Source organism: Saimiri boliviensis, chromosome 12 (genome assembly GCF_048565385.1).
Source record: "Saimiri boliviensis isolate mSaiBol1 chromosome 12, mSaiBol1.pri, whole genome shotgun sequence".
Taxonomy (NCBI): domain Eukaryota; kingdom Metazoa; phylum Chordata; class Mammalia; order Primates; family Cebidae; genus Saimiri; species Saimiri boliviensis.
In genome coordinates this window covers 106,785,928-106,807,323 of record NC_133460.1, presented here as the reverse complement: position 1 = coordinate 106,807,323, position 21,396 = coordinate 106,785,928, and the positions used below count along the sequence as shown (strand labels likewise).

Genomic DNA, 21,396 nt, shown 5'->3' with positions numbered 1-21,396 from the left:
CTACCTTCAGAAAACAAAGCAGCCTGCCAGGTGTCACCGGGGGAGCTAGGCTTGTTTCTGAGGTGCCTGTAACCCTGCACTTCACACTTCCACACTCCTGACACCTCTTCTCCTCCCTCCCTCCCTCATGCCCCAAAGTGCCAATTTTGAAAGCCTAATCATGGCAGATGATTTGGGGCATTTGCTAACATGGGAACCTCAGTTCTTGTACCAGAACTTTACACGTATCATCTTAGCTAATTCTCAACTCTACCCCATGGAGAAACTGAGGCTCAAGAAGGTTACCCACTTGCTAGTCAACTGACTCGCAAGTAACAGGGCTGGGCATGTCCTCAGGCCGTTGCTCTTAAACATTGCATGCTTCTGCCTCCTGCTATATATTTCTTTTACATTTGAAACATTTGACCCAATTCATGGCCTATGCTTTTGCACAAATAGGCACTCACATATCCACACAGGACTCTAGTAAGATGAAGAAATATTGAGTAGAGGCAGTTACCATTTGAATTACGAACTGGAACAGAGTTTTCTTCTGTTGCAAATCCTAGAAAAGAAGAGAAAAAATAAGGGATTATATATATCCAAAAGTCCTCAGTTACATCCTGCTGTACTCATGGGCCTCTGCTGCCCTGGAGACTGGGTACAACTCCCTGGACACCCAGTGGGGCAGACTGGGGACAAAAATCAGAGGCACGAGGTGTGCATAGGCAGGGGTGGGGACGGAGGCCCAGGGCCTGTCAGCTGGAAGGAGGAAGGGGCTGAAGGGCTCAACCCTGGCAACCCCACCAAAGGAGGTTCTTCCTGTCCTATGTCTAAAACCTAGCAGGGCCTGGATGCAGTGGCTCACATGTGTAATCTCAGCACTTTAGGAGGCCAAGGCAGAAGGATCACTTGAGCCTAGGAGTCGCAGACCAGCCTGGCAACATGGAGAGACCTTGTCTCTACAAAGACTTAAAATAAAATAGCCAGGCATAGTGGTGTGGACCTGTGGTCCCAGCTACTCCAGAGGCTGAGGGAGGAGGAAGGCTTGAGCCTGGGAGGTCAAGGCTATGGCGAGCCATATCAGGACCACTGCACTCCATCCTGGGCAACAGAACAAGACCCTGTCTCAAGTGTGTGTGTGTGTGTGTGTGTGTATTTTTTAAACAAAGCCCAGCAGAATTTTCTGCAGCAGGTTCTCCTGATTCCTTGGGGTGGCTTTGGGCACCACAACTCCCCAGCCCCAGAGCTTAGATACAGCATTACCAGTTATCATGTGAGTCTCCTGTAAACCAGCTTCTGTGGTGTCTGTCACTGTTACTGTTGCTGAACCTGCAAAGCAAAAAGGCCAAATGAGAGGTCATCTGAAAACAAGAGTTAGATCTGACACCCTTCCTAATTAAACTAAATACCACATTTTAGTTTGGGAGTTCACTGAGTTTGTCACTTGTTAATTAATTCAATCAGTGAATATGGAATAATCTCTGCCTGCACCATGAAGCATCAAAAGTCAGTGAGAAAAGAAGAAATTTGTCCTAAAAAGTAAGTCTCAGTCCTCCAGACCTCACAGGCCACTTGGGCAGACACAATCAGGTGATCATTTGTGTTTAGCCTAATAGGGGCCCAGAGTAGGGGAGAAGTGAAAACCTCAGAGGCAGAAATTCACGGGGCCTCTCCAAGCAGGAACTACCCAGAGAAAAGTGGATATTTGGCAGGCATGGTGGCTCGTGCCTGTAATCCCAGCACTTTGGGAGGCTGAGGCAGGCAGATCAGAAGGTCAGGAGTTTGAGACCAGCCTGACCAACAGGATGAAAGCCCATCTCTACTAAAAATACAAAAATTAGCTGGGCATGGTGGCACGCGCCTGTCATCCCAGCTACTCAGGAGGCTGAGGCAGGAGAATCTCTTGGACCTGGGAGGTGGAGGTTGCAGTGAACCAAAACTGCACCATTGCACTCCAGCCTGGGTGACAGAGCAAGACTCCATCTCAAAAAAATAAAAATAAAAAAGAGAGGAGTGGATATTTTACATAGACTTGAACAGAGACATAAACATGTGTCAACAGAAAATGGGGTGAAAGTAGAATTATCATATAAAATACAGGACATCCAGTTAAATTTGAGCATCAGATAAACAAGAAATATTTCTTAAATATAAGTATGTCCCAAATATTGCATGGGACACATTTATATTAAAAAAAAAATTATAAACTAACACCATAAAAACCCTAGACGAAAACCTAGGCAAAACCATTCAGGACATAGGCATATATAAGGACCTTATGACTAAAACACCAAAAGCATTGGCAACAAAAGCCAAAATAGGCAAATGGAATCTAATTAAACTCCAGAGCTTCTGTACAGCAAAAGAAACAATCATTAGAGTGAACCAACAACCAACAGAATGGGAAAAAATTTTGCAATCTACCCATCTGACAAAGGGCTAATATCCAGAATCTACAAAGAACTAAAGCAGATTTACAAGAAAAAAAACAAACAACCCCATTCAAAAGTGGGCAATGAATATGAACAGACACTTTTCAAAAGAAGACATTTATGAGGCCAACAAATATATGAAATAATGCTCATCATCACTGGTCATTAGAGAAATGCAAATCAAAACCACATTGAGATACCATCTCACACCAGTTAGAATGCCGATCATTAAAAAATCTGGAGACAACAGATGCTGGAGAGGATGTAGAAAAATAGGAACACTTTTACACTGTCGGTGGGAGTGTAAATTAGTTCAACCATTGTGGAAGACAGTGTGATGATTCCTCAAGGACCTAGAAATAGAAATTCCATTTGACCCAGCGATCCCATTACTGGGTATATATCCAAAGAATTATAAATCATTTTATTATAAGGACACATGCACATGTATGTTCATTGCAGCACTGTTTACAATAGCAAAGATCTAGAACCAACCCAAATGCCCATCGATGATAGACTGAACAAGGAAAATGTGGCACATACACAGCATGGAATACTAGGCAGCCATGAAAAAAAAACAATGAGTTTGTGTCCTTTGTAGGGACATGGATGAACCTGGAAACCGTCACTCTCAGAAAACTAACATAAGAGCAGAAAATCAAATACCACATGTTCTCACTCATAGGCGAGTGCTGAACAATGAGAACACATGGACACAGGGAGGGGAGCATCACACACTGGGGTCTGTTGCGGGGGGAACAGAGGAGGGACGGAGTGGGTAGGGAGGTTGAGGAGGGTTAAAAACAATAAAAAGAAAAGAAAAGAAAAAAAATTTTGTATCTGAAATTCACATTTCAGTGGGTGTCCCGTATTTTTATTTGAGGAGTCTGGTAACTCTGGATAAAAGGTACCACAGAGGCAACAGCAGGCAGGAAATTCTCTTCACTAACCTTCAGTTAAACCCCAGCCAGGTCAACTGAAGCCCTCCATCCTCTGTAACCCACTGAGCACGAGTGTGGGTGAGCCAAGCACACTTCGCACACCTGGCGGGTTCCACTCCAATCAACTTTGTGTGGTCATCTAGAGTCAAATGTGAATCCCAAACCTATTTGTGCCAGCGGTACTTGGCATGACATTAACCTAAATATGAAATAAATTAGTGAAATATGGGTGCAAAAAGAAAGGTGTCTTTCTACAAAGATAAGGCAGAATGCTTTGGAAAGACTGAATAAGTTGCTGAAAAGCATCAGGTGGGTGCACCCCACCTCCAGGCCTACCCACCTGATGCTTTTAAGCAACTTAGTTTATTCAGTAGAAGAAAGATATATATATTTTTTTAAAGTAGAAGAAAGGTATATAAAACAATAGAACTTTTGCACCTTTATTTGCTTTGCAAATGCTTTCAATTTCAGGTTCCTCTTTAGAGAAACCAATATTAGAAATAATAGATGATGCATAATGGGTGTGGTTTATGCCAGAAAAATACTGCAGGACTACTGAAGATCCCTGCAGAGAGGCCTACATCAACAAATTAGGGAATCAATGTGTGTATTACATATTTTAAGTTAAAACAAAACATCTAAAGTGTATGTACCATATTTTCTGATTTCTCTTTTTTTTTTTTTGAAACGGAGTTTCGCTCTTGTTACCCAGGCTGGAGTGTAATGGCACGATCTCAGCTCACCGCAACCTCCGCCTCCTGGGTTCAGGCAATTCTCCTGCCTCAGCCTCCTAAGTAGCTGGGATTACAGGCACGTGCCACCACGCCCAGCTAATTTTTTGTATTTTTAGTAGAGACGGGGTTTCACCATGTTGACCAGGATGGTTGATTTCCCATTTTAAACAACTTTTTTGAGTAATCAATCAACTACCTGTCTCAGTCACATTAGAAAAGAGTTCTTCTAGAGAAATGATTCCAAGCTGGGTTCCATGCAGCGTCACCCAGCACCTGGAAACTTGTTGAAAATGTGAAGTCTTAGCCTCACCCAGACTTACAAAGTCAAGAACTCTGGAGGTGGCACTCAGCGCTGTGTTTTCAGAAGCACTCCCGTGATTCTAACACACACTAAGCTTGAAAAGTGCTGTGCTGCAGCATATGTAAAGGGAACAGTAGCAGCAATGTTATTAGGGTGGTAAGGAAGAATTCATTTACAACTACATACTGAGCTGCAGCTATAATAGATGCTCTTCCACCAGGCAGGAAGAATATTGAGATTATATGACACCTCCACTGCCCTTTGGAATTAGGCTCTAGTGGGTAAAACATACAGGTAAGCAATTAGTAGCCATAGCAAACATACAGGTAAGCAAGCAGAGCATAGCGGCGCCAATGGAGGGATGTTCAGGAGCCCAGCAGCAGGTCCCATGTGGTTGACCCTCAAGTCAAACAATCACTGAGCTATACCAGGCAGGATGGACAGAAGGCAGCCAGGCAGAGGCGAAGGTCCATGTTAAAATTAGCACTAAGGAAGTAGAGACACTATGAATAAACCACTCCTTCGAAACAACCTCCTAAGAATAAAACTACAAACTATGCAAAACTTCTTGAGCGCCTTCTGGCAGACAGAGAAGAACCAGGTTTCTGGATGGAAACACTGACCATAGAAATGTTGATCGTTCGAAACTAATTCATAGGTTTCATATAATTTTTACTAAAGGGTTTTTCTTTGTTTGACTAGTTCTTTCAAAAAAATAATTCTACAGTTCCTCAGGACAGATAAATAGGCTAAAAATAACTGACAAAATCTTGAAAAATAAAACATACTGATAGGGCAGGGTGTTAGGAAGATGGAAATGGGGATGGGAGACCCTGTGTTCCCCATGGACATGGGAAGCAGATGACCAGGGTTCAAGTTCTAGCTCCGCCATGTATTTTTTTTCTCTGAACACAGGTAAGTCAGGTGACCTCACTGGTCTTCATTTCCTCATTTGTAAAAGGGTGATTATGCTACCTCATAAGGTTATTGTGAAGAAAAAGTCAGAAAACGTAAGTCAAGTGTTTAGTACTGTGTTTGCCATGTAATAGCACTCAAAAAATTGTTTGCTCAAAATTAGTAAAATAAAGTGAGATAAAGTAAATTATAGCTATAAAAATTAAAATCTAGAAAAAACCTTATTTACCTCACACCAGAAAGCAAATAATTTTCAGAACTAAACAACTATTTTTTAAATGCACAAAAATAAGAATAGTGACATTTTTATCTGATTCCTGTTAGAAATTTCTAGATTTAAAAATCAATAGAAGAAATTAGCCAGGCATGGTAGCTCATGCCTGTAATCCCAGCACTTTGGGAGGCTGAGGCAGGTGAATCACCTGACCTCAGGAGTTCAAGACAAGCCTGGCCAACATGGTGAAATCCCGTCTCTACTAAAAATACAAAAATTAGCCAGGCATGGTGGCGGGCACCTGTAGTCCCAGATACCCAGGAGGCTGAGGCAGGAGAATCACTCGAACCCAGGAGGCAGATGTTGCAGTGAGTCAAGATCACGCCACTTGCTCTGGGCAACAAAGCAAGACTCCGTCTCAAAAAAAAAAAAAAAAAAAAAAAAAAAAAAAAAAAAAAAAAAAAATCAATAGAAGAAATCACAAAGAAAAACAGCAGTCCATTTAATTACACAAAAATGTAAAATATGTGTGCAGAAAAAAATCAAAATCAAAATTAAAAGGCAAACCACAAACTGGGAAAATATGTGTCATCAATATAATGCTAAAATATAAGCACCCAAAATACAGAGTTTATATAATCAATAAAGAAGACACTAACTTTAACAAAATTTGAACAAAGGACATAAACAGGTGATTCAAAGTAAAGGAGTACAAATGGCTTAAACATGTTCACTCTCACTGTAAGCTAAGAAATGCAAATTTAACGGATCGTATGCCATTTTTCCATCCAGCAGTTCAGCCAAGATTTTTGAACAATAACTTCAGAGCTGGTGAAAGTGCAGAAATTGCTACTCATGTTTTTTACTGGTAGGAGTAAGAATTGGCACATTTCTGGAAAATGATTTATTTAATTTATTTATTTTGAGACAGAGTCTCGCTCTGTCACCCAGGCTGGAGTGCAGTGGCACAATCTCGGCTTACTGCAACCTCTACCTCCTGGGTTTAAGTGCTTCTCATAGAAACAAACACTGGTACCTTCCTACTAAGTTTACTCCAGGCTTTATTTGGATTTCACCAGTTTTTCCTTTTTTGTTCCAGGATCCAATCCAAGAGCTCACATTACATTTAAGAAGCTGCATTTGGATAAACCATTAGGAAAATGTCTAGAGTAGTAACACTAAATAATTCTGAGGCTCTGTCCACCTGCCAGAGAGACACGGCATGGGTTGAAACATAACCCCCACATACAAATGAGTAAACTGAGGCTCTCAGAGTCTCCACGTGGGCAAGTGGCAGAGCAGGGGCTTTCTGGGGCCAGCAGTGGGTACCACAGCACAAACCTGGGCAGACTGAGTTTTTTTCAAGAGGTTGCATAAAGACCAGAGCTGACGGGTGCCTGCCACCTCAGTACTTCCAGCGCAAAGCTCTGTGGCCAGGCTCCAAACACTGAGTTAGATGCCATGGTTCAGTTCATCACCTCAGCTCCTTGCAAGGAGCGGCAAGGGTCAGTGGCCAGAGCTGCCATCTGAATGCTAGTGAACTTTCATCCAGATTCAAGCCCTAACCCAGCTATTCACCAGTACTGTCTTTGGACGAGCCAATAACTGTTCTGAGCCTCAGTTTCCCCATCTGAAATGTGGAAATAATTGTTCCTAACCTCAGGGATGTTAGCAGATTTAAATGAGAGAATACAGGTCCACTTCAGAGAGCATTAGTTCCCACCTCTGAGTGGCAAATACAGATACACATGTGTGCATGCCTGTCCATATGCACACACGTAACATCACGGGCAAACTACAAATTACCTCAACCAAAGAGCACTGCTGCCTGTTGTTCCTTTGTCGATAAAGACAGGGCAATTCACTCCCGGTCTACAGTGGCTGATGTGAATTCCATGTCATAATTCAGAGCCAATCTGGAGGGTGAACTTGGCACTGATGAGAGCTGGGGCTGAGGATGTGGCCTCCCAGTTTCAGATGCTTCTGATGAAGGCAGGATGAGGATGCTCAGTCTCCACTCCCCCGAGGTCTCGGGCCCCATGGCCGCCAGCCCCTCCACACCATGCACACACTGCGTGCACATGCTGGTCGCACGGTGTGGGCCTGCTCCCTACCACCCAGGTGTGAGAGCTGGGTCTGGGGGTACTGCTTTCATGAAGGCAACCTCCCAAATGAATCTTAGTCTTCATAGCTTTCCCCGCTGAGCCCAAGGGGAGAATGAGAGTTCTGGAAGTTATCTGAAAATTAGGTGATTTTTACCCTGTCTCCTGAAATTCATGAATCTAGCAAAAGGTGACACAAAAGAAAAAAACATGGCAGCAGGTAAGATAAAAAGAGAAGAAGGAAGAAAGAAATGAATAAGGGGAGGGAGAGAAACAAAAAAGGGAGAGAAGAAAGGTAGAAAGAGAGTAGAAACAGAGGGAGAAAGAGAGAGGAGTAGGGAGGGAAGGTGGTAATAGCTGCCCAATAGTTGAAGAGAGAGACAGAGACAGAGACAGAGAGAGAGAGAGGTGCTACTAGCTGCTCAATAGATAAAGAGAGACAGAGAGAGAAAGAGATGGGGAGGAGAGAGGGAGGAAAGGTAATAGCTCCCTGATAGATGAAAGAGACAGGAAGATACAGTGAGCAGGGCAGGGAGAGAAATGCAGAGACAGAAACAGAGGGAGAAGGAGGGAGAAAAGACAATATCTGCCAAAAGATGGGAGAAGGAGAGAAACACAGAGAGACAGACAGAAACAGAAAGAGAGAGAGAGAAGAGAAAAAGTAACAATAACTACCTGGTAGATAAGAAAGAAAAATAGAGAGAGAGAGACACAGGCAGAGAGAGACAGAGAGAGAGACAACAGGCAAACTGAGAATCACTTGTTCCCTTCGTAACTCTGCAAAGCGCCATTGAGATGCAGCAATCATAGTGCTTTGCCGATGACTCTCTCATCTATCATCTGACACTCTAAGAACCTACAGCTATGCTTGAGTGACTGGGCTTCAAGTGTTTGTTTAAAGCTGGGCATGACACACAAACTTGGAATTCCAAGACAAACTTGGAATCTTAATGATCTTGTCTGTGTTCAATTACTTGACCTGATTTTGCTCGGCAAATATTAGCCATCAAGCCCAGACACACTTGTAGAAAGAAGCCACAGAAAGGGCATTTACAGTGGGAATCTTTTCTGCCCATTTTCATTGTGCACAAATTGTGTGTTTAACCAATTGCTGCAAAGTCTGAGAGCCTCTTAACAGTACACAATCCACCTTTCCTGAATTTCAGGGATTTTTCTGACACCAATCAATCATTCCTTTAGTTCAATGACTTACTGAAAACATTGACAGAATGATTGGCTTTTTCTAACCACAACTACTTATATTTCTCATCCAGAAACAAAACAAAAAAGAGCCATTCCTCCCGAACACCTGCAAACAATTACAATTATCAGCAAAGGACTACCCACTCTTTGATATAAAACTTCCCTTGAAATGGAAAGTAGTAGATAACATTTGCCATGATTGGGTCTGCAGGAGTGAAATTAATGAATATAATAATTAAACATAATACCTGTAAGTAGAACTTGTCCCCATAAAAGACATATTTCAAGGATGACCGTGGAGATCCCCATTTTGCTGGGTTCTTCTCAATTGAATAGAAAATCCTTGACATTTATAGGTACCTATCTAAAAGGAGGTGTGCCCTCTAGGGTGGTATATTTCTACTGCTGCTATAAATCAATATAAAGGAAGTGAGGGCTTTTGGTAACAGTCGATGGCTAATCTGTGGGAGAAACTTAGGTGTGTTTGATCGATTGTCATATGAACAATCTGGCTGTTGTCCAACTGCAAATGCAGTGACATAAGTGAACAATTTCCAACTTCCTTCTAGGTGAACCTCGAAGGCTCTCGAGTGTTTCCTGAACACAGGCTTGATTTTCATCCTGGAGAGTTCCAGTTAACCTGTGGGAAGTCTGCCCCAAGGTTTGGGGCAGAGCAGGATGTGGGCTGCTTGGCAAATACAGGACACGGTGCCAAAGGGGAAAGCATCTCTTTGGGATGGTTTTTCCTGGCAGGACATTCTCTCATTGGCCCCTGTGCAGTGTGCGTAACCTCACCTTGGGAGAACAAGGATGACATGAGCGAGGATGTGACCAGAGAGCAGAAGGCATGAGGGAAGATCCCATGGAGACCATGGGTCTCATACTAATTCAACAACAGAGCTGAGAAACACATGACCTCAAACTAAACCACCTCCAGCCATTTCACACAGTTTTGATTTCTTGTCCTTGACATGCACACTGTCTGATGCTTGGAGCTTGGCAAACCCACGAAACCTGCCCCTAACCTCCACCTGCCTTGCACACAATCCCCCTCCTGGGGCTTACTAGGTAAATATCACTTCACTCTTTGTACTCCTCAGAAGTCATCACCAGACTCTGCTAATCCACTCTCTACCCCCACCACTCTACCGAGAAGGTTGCCTGACATTGATCTGTGAACCAAGACACTTTTGGTGGCCAGTAACTCTTGGTCAAAAGGAGACAGCTTTCCAGGACTTGCCTCTGTTTTCCTAACCTGGATAGCTGTGCCCTGTTCCTCAGCTTGGAGGCTGAGGCCATCAAATGACGCTTGGCCTCTTTACCATGCACTGTCATCAGTCATCTGTGCTGTATTCTAGAAGGTACCGTGAGCCCATGTCCTGTGTCAGTCACGAGTCAGAATTCAGGGCTGGAGGTCTGCCTTCAGCTTCATCCAGATGAAAGTTACATTCAGTCCTTGATTTCCTTTTTAATCCTACAACTCTTCTTACTGCTTCCAGGCACCCCTTCTGCCCTTGAGGAGAACAGGCACACAGAATAGGCTCACTGCGTTTCAGCCTCCCACCGTCAGCTCAGCAGCTGATAAGCCCTGGGTGACGAGAGAACAGGGTTACCCATCTACCAGGGAATGCCCAAGACCAGACACAGGCTGAGTTCCTCTTAGAAGGGGATTATGATCCCTTGCTTCCTGGGGTGTTGGGCTGAGAATGATTATGCAGCTGGGTCTGGGACCCTCAGGGTGTCAGCCAGTTAGCACTGTCTGCCGTAAGCACAGCAGGGAAAAATGATGGTAAGAATACTAAATATCTGTGAACAAGAAGCGGGAAAAGTGTCCTTCCTAGACAAAAGCAGACTGCCTGGTGACAATTTCAACAGGGGGTAGCAAGTATGAGTACAAGCTGCTATGAGAACATAAAGAAAAGCATCTAAATAGGATGGCAGAGGCTGTCTCTCAGAGCTAGAAGATTGGATGAGGGACAGGAGAGATTCCCCGGCTGTGCAGGAACATCCTTCTTGAGAATTGTGTGTGATTTTTGGAACTGCCAAACCTCCCTGTTTTTGTTGTTTGGTGACCGCACCCTTTGTCCACAGTGCTTAGCAGCAAAAGTCCCGAGACAACAAGGGCTTGTGAGCTTTCTGTTCAGGAGACACCGGGAAGAAGGAAGCAGCGGTGAAGCCTAGCTGTCATTTCAAAGCCGGCCCAATAGGAAATGGGTGACGTCAGTGGAACAGGATGGATGTGGCGGTCCTGGGCGTGTAGACAGAAGACAATGGGGCTGAGGGCCACCTGCCAACACCCTGTCGGTCCTCGGGCTTCAACGTCAGGTGCCGCATCTTGTCCCAAGGCCATTTTATGGCTCGGAAGACACCATTTAGAGAGGTCTTTCTTGGATGAAGAGGAGGGTTTAGGGGGAAAACCCCCTCCAGCAGCAGCCCCTCCCAGAGGACCCTCATCTTCCCCCGCCTACTGGCTGGAAGCATCTGCTTAAACAGCACGGTATGGAAGACCACAACCACAAAGTTCCATTTTATTCATCACAAAACTGCCATGAAGAGCAACAGAGAGCAAGAGAAGCCCATTAAAGCTGGGAGACTTGGCATTCAGGCCACATTTGCAAAGCACCTTCCCCAGGCAATTTCGAGCCAGCGGCACCCCACAGCACACTCCAGGAGGTGGGACCGAGCCCCTAAATCCCAGCACTGGAGGCCTGGTCTTCATGGGGAAGAGCTCCCTACAGGGGTCATAGGTGACTTTTTTTTTTTTTTTAATAGAGTGAGACTCTGTCACCAGGCTGGAGTGCAGTGGCACTATCTTGGCTCACTGCAACCTCCACCTCCCAGGTTCAAGCGATTCTCCTGCCTCAGCCTCCCGAGTAGCTGGAACTACAGGTGTGCACCACCATGCCCAGCTAATTTTTATATTTTTACTAGAGACGGTTTCACCATGTTAGCCAGAATGGTCTTCATTTCTTGGCCTCATGATCTGCCTGCCTCAGCCCCCCAAAGTGCTGGGATTACAGACATGAGCCACCACACCTGGCCATATGTGGCATTTTTAAAAGCTGCAGAATCCTTTCCTAAATTGGAATTCATGGGGAAGCCCCAAAACATAAAACAGGCCAGTGGAAGGGTCCTGACTGTGGTGAGGGTTCCCCCTTCCAGGCCCCTCCTCTAGGGCCATCTGTGGACAGAGCAGGATTCCCTGTGGGAGGCCGAGCCCTCCCTTCATTAGACAGGGCACTGAGAAGGCCAGCAGGGACCCTGGGGCTGCCAGGCACACACCCCTGCCTGAAGCTGAGCTGCGGTCCCAGGCAGATTCCCCAGAACATCCTGCTGTTCTTCAAAAGATTCTTTCTCCTCACAGCCCAGTGCCCTGGGAAGCCAGGGGCAGAGGGAGAACAGGGAGGCAGCCCAGGGCCGCTCCCACCTCCCACCTCTGAGGGGGTCTCTGATTTCTGAGCCAGGAGCCCTGTGACCTGACAGACAGAACGGGAGCCTTGCAGGAGGGTCGGGGCCGTAGCGCCTTCAGGCAGCTGCTGTTTGGCCTCCAGCCTCTTCATCCGGTAATCTGTGTGACCAGGGCTCCGCTTCAGGTGTCAGTCTGACCCCAAACTCTAATTCTGCCCTCACGGAGTAGCACACCTAATTGTCCGTCATTGTTACCCTTGTAACAGTCTTTTGACATTGAACGTCTGATATTTATAATGTTGCTCATTTTTGTTGCTCAGAAAGCCAGTCTTCCCAAACAGTTATAAGGGCACTCCTTCCTACCCTCCTCACTCCCTCCGGGTCACCCCCCACCGCCCCACACCTCCCTGCTGTGCTTTGAGAACCAGAGTCGCATTGTCTCCTGCTGCACCTCTGTAGTCCCAGTGCCCCAGGCAAAAGCCAGTAGGCACCAGCTTTTGAGGTGGGTATTGCAAGCAGCTCACCCCTGCTGTCCAGGGGTCCCTGGAAAGAAGCCTGTGGTTCAGCGGGGCTGGTGATGAGCCAGTTCTCCTTCACCATTCAGCTTCCAGCTGGGGACCATGCGGTTCAGAGACAGGAAATGACACACAGAGCTGAGACCACATCCAGAACAGCCCTCACAGCAGATGCCGCCTCCCATCTGAAGGACAGATGAGCTCCATGTTCATCAGGATGCCATCCAACTGCGGAATCTTCCAGCAACAAACACAGCCCTCTAGGGACCCCTGGCACACAGAAATCCCATTGCATGCCTCCCATCTTACTCAGAGTAAGGCTGAAAGCACTCCCATGGTTTATAAGGCCCCGCATGAGATACCCCTGCCTCTCTCTCCCCATCTCCCACTCTAACCATCGTCCAGCCCCAGGGCCTTTGCACTTGCTCCTCCCTCTGAAGACTTTTTCCCCAAATGGCTGGAGACTCACTCCTTCCCTCACACAGAGGTTTTCTAACATGCATCTCCTCCATGCAGCCCCACCGGCTGGCCCTCCCCAGCACTCCCTAACAACCCCTCCTCTCCCCACAGCACCCCTCACCATCCAGCCTCCTATTTTACTTCTTTATTCTTTTGACTGTCTGCTCCCACTAAAATGCAAGCTGTACAAGGTGAGATTTTTGTCTGTTTTATCCATTGCTGCACATTCAGAACCCAGAACAATGCTTCACACAAATAGGAGATGCTCAAGAAATATCTGCAGCTAGGCTGGGAGCAGAGGCTCATGCCTGTAATCCCAGCACTTTGGGGGGCCAAGGAGGGTGGATCACTTGAGGTCAGGTGTTTGAGACCCACCTGGCCAATATGGCAAATCCTGTCTCTACTAAAAATACTAAAAATTAGCTGGGCATGGTAGCACATGCCCGTAGCCCCAGCTACTCAGGAGGCTGAGGCAGAAGACTCTCTTGAACCCAAGAGGCAAGGGTTACAGTGAGCTGAGATCATGCCACTGTGCTCCAGCCTGGGCAACAGAGTGAGACTCCATCTCAAAATATATATAGATAGATAGATACATCTGCAGACTGAATTTAAAAGGTGAGCATGGGCAGATCTGGAAGAGGAGGACCAGGCCCCTTTGTACAGATGGTTCAAGTGAGTTCTGCATTTGCTGAAGGATAATGCTGTTCATTCATCTGTTCATTCAGCAAATACACTCTGATGCCTCTAATGTATCAGACACTGTTCTAGGGAGTGGGGCTGCAGCCTGATGCCAGATGGACATGCTCCCTGTCCTCAAAGGGAGGCAACACAGACAACAGACAAGAAATCAGTCAGTAGGGAGAAGGGTTTCAGATTATGTAAGAATTATGGACGAAATGAACAAGGTGATGGCGTAGAGAGTAGCTGTGGTAGGGATGAGGATTTGGATGGGGCAACACATTAACTCACTAACTGCTCCTGGTATGAGAAATCTAAGACTCAGAGAGGTCAAGTAACTTACTCAAAGTCACACACCCAGAAACTGGCAGAGCCAGAGCTTAAATCAAAGTCCGACCCTATAGCCTGGTATTTTTCCAAAAGATGCTGAATCTTTCCCCTTCCCACCAAAAGACTGTTTCCATTCAAATGGTGGGTTTGAGTCCCCTCCACCAAAGGACACCTTGCTATTCAGAACCATTCGAAGGAATATGTAGAGGAAGAAAACTGGCTCTGAGGTCATCAGGAAGAGTGCAGAGTTTTTGACACAAGCCCTGCAAAAGGTGATAAGTGGCCTATCCCCAAAAGAGTGAAGGGAGAATATTTTTATGGCAACACTGGATCTACACTGACCTAGTGAGAATCGCAAACCCAACTAGCAGTTTAGGGGAGGCTTACAGCCAAGGGGGAACTAAAAGGAGATTGAAGCTGTGACCCCCGCCCCCGGGCCCCTGCGCTACCCTCATTTCTCTCTCTCTCCCCCACCGAAGATCCCAAGAGCCATTCAGCTTCGCCAAAAATCAGCATCCTCCTGAAGTTATTTTGCAACTCTCTTCTGTTAAGCCACCTGAGGTTGGTAAAGTACAGTGTGCTGACTCTCCAAGGGGGTTATTGTAACTGAGCAGAGAACCCCTGGTTACAGGTTTCAAGGACAAAGTAAACAAAGCATGAGCCAGGGGCAGCCGTTTCCGGCAGGGCAGCATCACTGAGCCTTAGCCTTTCAGAGCTGGTTCAGCCCAGGGTGATCAGGTTCCAGGAAACCCAGGTACACGAATTGTACTCACCAAATGCTAATTGGTAAACCAGGGGGCCAATTCATCCATTTCCAATAGGGTGTATACTTTGGCTCCAGAATTAGTCTGCTTGAGGGACAAAATTATATATCAATAGTTTGCTTGGGTAGCAAAGAATGAGGACAAGGAAACTGAATGGAATCCAAAAGCAACTCTTATCAAGATAATAAAACCTGGTCATCATGCTTCCTGCAGGAAGAACTATACTGGGTACGTCTAAATGCTTATCAGCATGACTGTCCCCCCTAAATCCCAGACATGAAGCTCTGGTATGTAAGAGGCATGGGAGACTCTTAAAAAGGCCTTCTCCAAGCCAGGGCACCCATGAGCTTAGGCTGCAGCCAATTCAATTCATTTCATAATTATTCGTGTTCAATTCAAGCTGCTTTAGAAGGGTGGCATTTGTTGGTCTTTTTGTTGAATTAAGAGACTGGGGCTCAGTGCGTTTAGAGGAAGTCTTGTGGTTCAAAGGGGGCTGACGGTGGTCAATGTCTACGTAAAGGACGTTCCCCTTCAACACTTTTACCCATGACTTGGAAAGAACATAGAGGGAGGGATGAATAGGAAGCCAGAGATACCACGACTATGCAGGCCAATCTAGGAAGACTGAAATGAGTCACCAGGCAGACATGAGCAAGTGGACCCCAAACCTAGCAAACAACTGTGCAGTTCCTGAACAATAGGGACAGCGAGGACAGTGGGGTGGGTTTTACTGAGCTGTGTGGAAACAGTTGCAGGGTTACAGTTGACTGGAATTGCCTGGAAGTCCAGTAGAATAAGGATGCCATGAAAAGCAGGTGGATTGAGCCGGGTGCGATGGCTCAGGCCTGCAATCCCAGCAATTTGGGAGGCTGAGGCAGGCAGATCACCTGAGGCCAGGAATTCGAGACCAGCACCTGGCAAACATGGTGAAACCTAGTCTCTACTAAAAACACAAAAATTAGTCAGGCGTAGTGGTGGTAGCCCGTAATCCCAGCTATTTGGGAGGCTGAGACAGGAGAATTGCTTGAACCCGGGAGGTGGTGGTTGCAGCTAGCCAAAATAGTACCATTGCACTCCAGCCTGGGCAACAGAGAGAGACCTTCTTCTGGGGGAAAAAAAGCAGGTGGATCTAAGGGCATTTTAATTGTGGCATGGACCCCTGAACCACTTCCATCTGAGTGGACCAGATCATACCTCAAGCATCAGCATAGTTGCCGCCAGTCAGTCCATGCACGAGACCACTGCTTCTCAAAGAGCAGGCCCCAGACCACCAGCATCAGCATCAGCTAAGAACTTGCTAGAACAGCAAAATCTGAGGCTGCAGAGTGAGCCCCAGCAATCTGTGTTTTAACCAGTCTTCCAGGGGATTCTGAGACTTACACAACACCGAGAACATCTGCATAAGGCACACTGGTCTGTTTGCTAGGCTGGCTCCACCTCCAGGCACACGCAGGGCAGTAAGTCATGGCCCCGCGCTCCAGGGATGAGGCAGAGCCAGCAGCCGTGGGGAAGGAAGAGAGTTCAGAGATGATAAGAACTACAGTCAGAAACATGAGCTGGGGCTGAACGGATATCAAGGGAAGGAGACAAAGGCTTGAGGCCGAGGAGCCCATGACCCCCAGGTCTGATTGGAGTCATTGCCACCAGGTATGGATGCCACCACATAAGACAGGGAACCCGGGGGGAGGGGTGGGCTCTGAGGATAGTGAGTGCATTCCAGGCTCTGCTGCAGCCCCACTCTCCCTCCCCCTACCCTGTGGGCTCCAGCTACTCCCACCAACTCCAGCCCCCTCCACCCAGTGCCTGCTTCCTGTCCATCCTTCAACTACTCACTGGTCGTCTCCACCTAAATGAAATCTTAACCTGCACACCGAGGGCATTTAGCCCTGGACAGAGTAGGACAACGCCCTGACCTAAGATACATAAAAGGACCAACACGAGCCCAGCAGCAGCGTAGGCTGGCCACAAATAAGAGGGTCCCACACCCGCTCGACTCTGGGGTCTTTGGCAGATGCACTCAGCCCCATGGGTTAGGATGAAGAAAACAGTGCCAGGTGATTCCATGGGTCTGGAAGGCAGGCAAACAGAGCATCATGAGCATCATGGATGTGATATCGGGGCTGGAAAATGGTTGTAAAAGGTACCAGGAATTTGGGAGGTGGCTCCATCACCAGCTGTGTGCAGACTGGCACGTCAGGCCACAGTCCTGGAAGTTGCTATGGCCAGGGTGTGGCCACGGGGCTAAGGAGCCGAAGGGGAATAAAGATAAGGCCCCTGGCCACGGCTGCTGGAGAGATCCCTAAAAATCACAAGACAAATCCAGTGTTGTCCTGTGAAATAAACCCTGGCAACCGCAGCATGCGCCACGTGAAGACCAAGCTCCGCAGCAGAGCCTGCACCGAGGCCCACAGTCTCGGTCCTGCTTCTTATCCCGGGGCAGTGATTGCTTCAGCCCCCTTCCCCTTAGCCAAGCCGGGGGTTGGGTTGGGCTATGATGTGGTCACGTCCCCTGAAGTCAGCCCCTGTGCCCTTCTTGCCCCTTCTCACGGTCCTCCTGCCCTCTGACTGACAGCCCAGTCAACCTGCCTTCTCCTCCCGGTCTGACATGCTCTACCCACCTCCTTTTCTCACCTTCAGCCAGAAGCAAGGGCCTTTCAAGTCAGTGAAACCATGCCAGGGCAGAAGAGGAAGGCAGGGTGAGCAACAGGAGGCAGCGGGCGCTGGTGACAAATGGTGCTTTGCCTTCACGCCTCACTGTGCCCCAGGATTGGAGGGAAGACACACAGGAGCCCAGCAGCGCCCTGGTAGGACCTCCGGGCAGGGCAGCAGCCCAAGCTGCCCACGCTCCAGTCATGGAGATGTTGTCTCTCTGCCAGCCTGTTATTCCTGAGGATGGTGGCCGTGGCTCTGGACTGCAAGCAAAGCGGGCCAATTTCAGCAGCCCAGAGAACACCCATCCATCACCCAGAAGGAAAGCCTTAACAAAGGAGGTGAGCTGGGCATGGTGGTGCGTACCTGTAGTCCCGGCTACTCGGGAGGCTGAGGTGGGAGGATCGCTTGAGTCCAGGAGTTCTGGGCTGTAGTGCTTTATGCTGATCGGGGGTCTGCACTAAGTTCAGCATCAATATGGTGACCTCCCGGGAGCAGAGGACCACCAGGTTGCCTAAGGAGGGGTGAACCAGCCCAGGTCGGAAATGGAGCAGGTCAAAACTCCTGTGCTGATCAGTAGTGGGATCGCACCTGTGAATAGCCACTGCACTCCAGCCTGGACAACATAGCGAGACGCCGTCTCTATTTAAAAAACAAACAAACAAACAAAGGAGGAAGGGGAAGGATCTGTTGCCCATGTTGGTTGAAGAGCCTACTGTCGTCCCAAAGTGAGCTTAGTGGCAGGTGTGGCCCTGGGGGCCCTGAAGCCCTGGCCATGCCTCTCTGTCCCAGAGAGCTGGTTCACATAGAGTTTAAGGCAGAGGCCCAAATCCACTGCTCACCTCATTAACAACTACCAAGTCAGCCGTGGTTGAGAGCTTGGCAGGTAGTGTTGAAAACCACAACAAATACTCTAACTCCAAGGAAACTGGAACAAAGGAAGAGTTTTAAACATGTACAGGGCAATGACAAGCCCGTAACACTCAGCCAAACCAAAGGACAAAAGTGCCACTGGTGTCGCCAAAGCTAAAGGGTGGCATGGCCACAATGGGGTCCCTTATGCCTGACCAGTGAGGAGGGAAACCACAATAGATGGCCTCCGTGAAGCTATCACTGGCACTCAGCTAGTTCCTTGAGTGGGACAGATTCCATCTATATTTCCTTCTTCCTCGTCATAGCATCAGGCCCAGGAGCCAATGCTTGTGTGTGTGTGTGTATGCATGTGTGTGTGAAAGTGCTCAAGGGTGGGCAGGTGTGTGTGCACACAGGTGTGGGTACATAGTGTGCACATGTGTGAGTGGGCATGGGTGTGTGTGTACACATCTGCTGGGGGCACATGTTTGTGGGGGGGGTGCATCCATGCGTGTGTGCACATGTGGTTGCATGTGTGTGGTGCAGGGGGCACAGGTGTGGGAGCTCCTACGTGTGTGCATGTGTGTGAGTGTATGTGTGTGCCCATGCATCTGGCAGTAACTCACAGCAGATGGATAACCAACACCCATTGCAGTGGATGTAATTGAACAAACATGTTTTTTCATGGCATTCAAGGCCACCTTGCTGGTGGTTTTGATGGGACTGAAGGGTCAGCACAGGGGAACCACGAGGTCCAGCACAGCAGAGAGCTGGTCCTGGCAGTTCCAGGAAGGGGAAGTGTCAGCCCCGTGAAAGGAGACACCACTTGTTCCCCAGGTGGAGTGGAGCCGCTGCGCCCCCTCCAAGGCTGTGGCAGCTTGAGCAGTTTGTTTGCCTTGCTCCAAAGAGTTCGATGCAATTTTCACAACCTTATACAATGTGACAGCAAAGAACAAAGTGGTTAGGAAGACCACATGAATGGAAAAATAATGGTAGACCTGGGAAACAAAGGCAGGGTAGATTGAGAACATAAAATTGAGGAATACCTTAAGGCCTTCCACTAGAGGGACAAGTTGACCAAGAGATCAGCTTGAGTTGTGGCCCTAAGGCTCCTAGCAGCCAAAGCAAACAAGGAAACAAGACCAGTCTTTCTAAGATATAACCCGTTTGCTGTTCTTAGGCATTACTTCTGTTGCCAGGACCTGGAAAAACGTTTCCCACATGGCCTCATGGAGGCCTTACCTGGGAGAAGGACTGTGGCTTTCAAATCATGTTTCCACCTCCCAGAGATGTTGGAGTGATGAAAAGGGGGAGAACGGATGAGCTCTGTAAGGTCAGTTGCCTCGCCGGGAGGCCAGACACATCCACCTCTGCACTCAGCACCAGACTCTGCACTCGGCACCTAGCTCTGCCGCATGGCTATCTGGGAAGGCTCCAGCTAATGCAACCCTGGCCGGTTCTTGCACCGGAAAACCCGCCCAACAACCCGCCAACCAATAGCAGCTCGCCGCGTCTCAATCCCGCTCCCCTGGACCCAATTAGAGCACCCAGCTGTTGCTGGTTCCTCCTAGCTATAAAAACCCCCACCCCAGGAAGTCAGCGCGACTTCTCTGGCCCCCTGTTCCTGGACCAGACAACCTTGCCTGGGAGCTAAATAAATCGGCATTTTTTTTTATACTGGCCTCAGTTTCCTCATTTTAAACTCAGCAATAACCCTTACAAGCTCTGCTCCCGGGCCTTCCTCTTCCCCCCAGTCTCAGCTCCTGCAGAACAGCTCTGCTTTTCTGGGTAACGCTTAGGATGCTGCCCGGAGCTGGAAGCTGCTCAGTTCAATTCCCAGCTGCCAGAAATATCACCTTTGACTTTGTTAAAATTTCTTCTGTCTGTTCTAGCATTCAAGATTCCCAGGGGCCTTTCTCTTCTAGGCCAACAGCGCTCTCTCCCAGTGAGACCCAGGAAGCCCATTTCTGGGTCCTGTCCCCTTCTCCCCTCCCTTGTACTCTCTCCTAGCAGCCCCAGGTGATGTTCTCTAACAAACCGCCTGGGAGGGTAATTGTTCTCCTCAAATTGCTAATCTCTCAAGAATTCTCCTGTGGGGCTTTCTTCTCCTCTCTCCTCAGACAACGAAGAGAAGAGAAAAAAGCTAAACCCTCAACAGGGAGGGAAAGGCTGTGTCCCCAACATAAAATACGCACGTGTCCTTGATTACAGTGCATCATGGATTATATCTAAAACATGTTAGATTAACGACCACAGTGAGAGAGGAACAAGGGAGAAACGCACAAAGTACATCTCAATTGCAAGACAATTCTCAATTTTGCATTAAAAATGGCATAAAAGATGCATATTAGGATTAGCAAAATGGATTTATTAGAAGAGCCATCTTTTGATATTTTTCCCAATATAAGAAAAGAATTTAGAGGCCCCCTAATCAATTGTCTCTTATTTTTTGAGAAGAAAATTGAGATGGGAAAGGTTATAGACCTTCCCCCACCTGCTAGTTAAAGGTCTCTTGTCTCACCTTCTGTCTCTTTTTGGGTTTCCAATGGCTTATCACCTTGCAACTCCTTGATAAGGCACTTTTTCTAGTAGCAGCTGTTAAGAAAGCTAGTAGATAAGTACAGATAAGATAGGAAGAGGTAAAGAGAGCCAGATTTTTCTACACTGGCTTCCTGGTTAGACTAGAAACCTCTTTCCTCTCATTGCTTTATGGCCCAAAGGTTATGAGGTTCTTCCTGAGAATACAGGAGGTAAGTTCCAGGACCTTCTGGAAAGTGTCTTAATTGAACCATAGAAATTTAGAGAGTAGGAACCCATTACTCGGGAGGCTGAGGCAGGAGAATGGCTGAATTAGGGAGGCAGAGGTTGCAGTGAGCTGAGATCGTGCCACTGCACTCCAGCCTGGGTGACAGACAGA

General features: G+C 47.5%; 1 protein-coding gene across 1 annotated transcript in view; it reads right to left on the bottom strand.

Moving 5' to 3' along the window:
* Positions 1-9,158, bottom strand: part of DMBT1 (deleted in malignant brain tumors 1) — an 89,144-nt gene extending 79,986 nt beyond the window's left edge. Inside the window, 3 exon segments of the mRNA XM_074383027.1 lie at positions 500-544; positions 1,246-1,311; positions 9,073-9,158. Coding sequence (XP_074239128.1) covers positions 500-544; positions 1,246-1,311; positions 9,073-9,133 — 172 coding nt within the window. The 5' untranslated portion in view covers positions 9,134-9,158.
* Between the last annotated feature and the right edge of the window lie 12,238 nt (positions 9,159-21,396).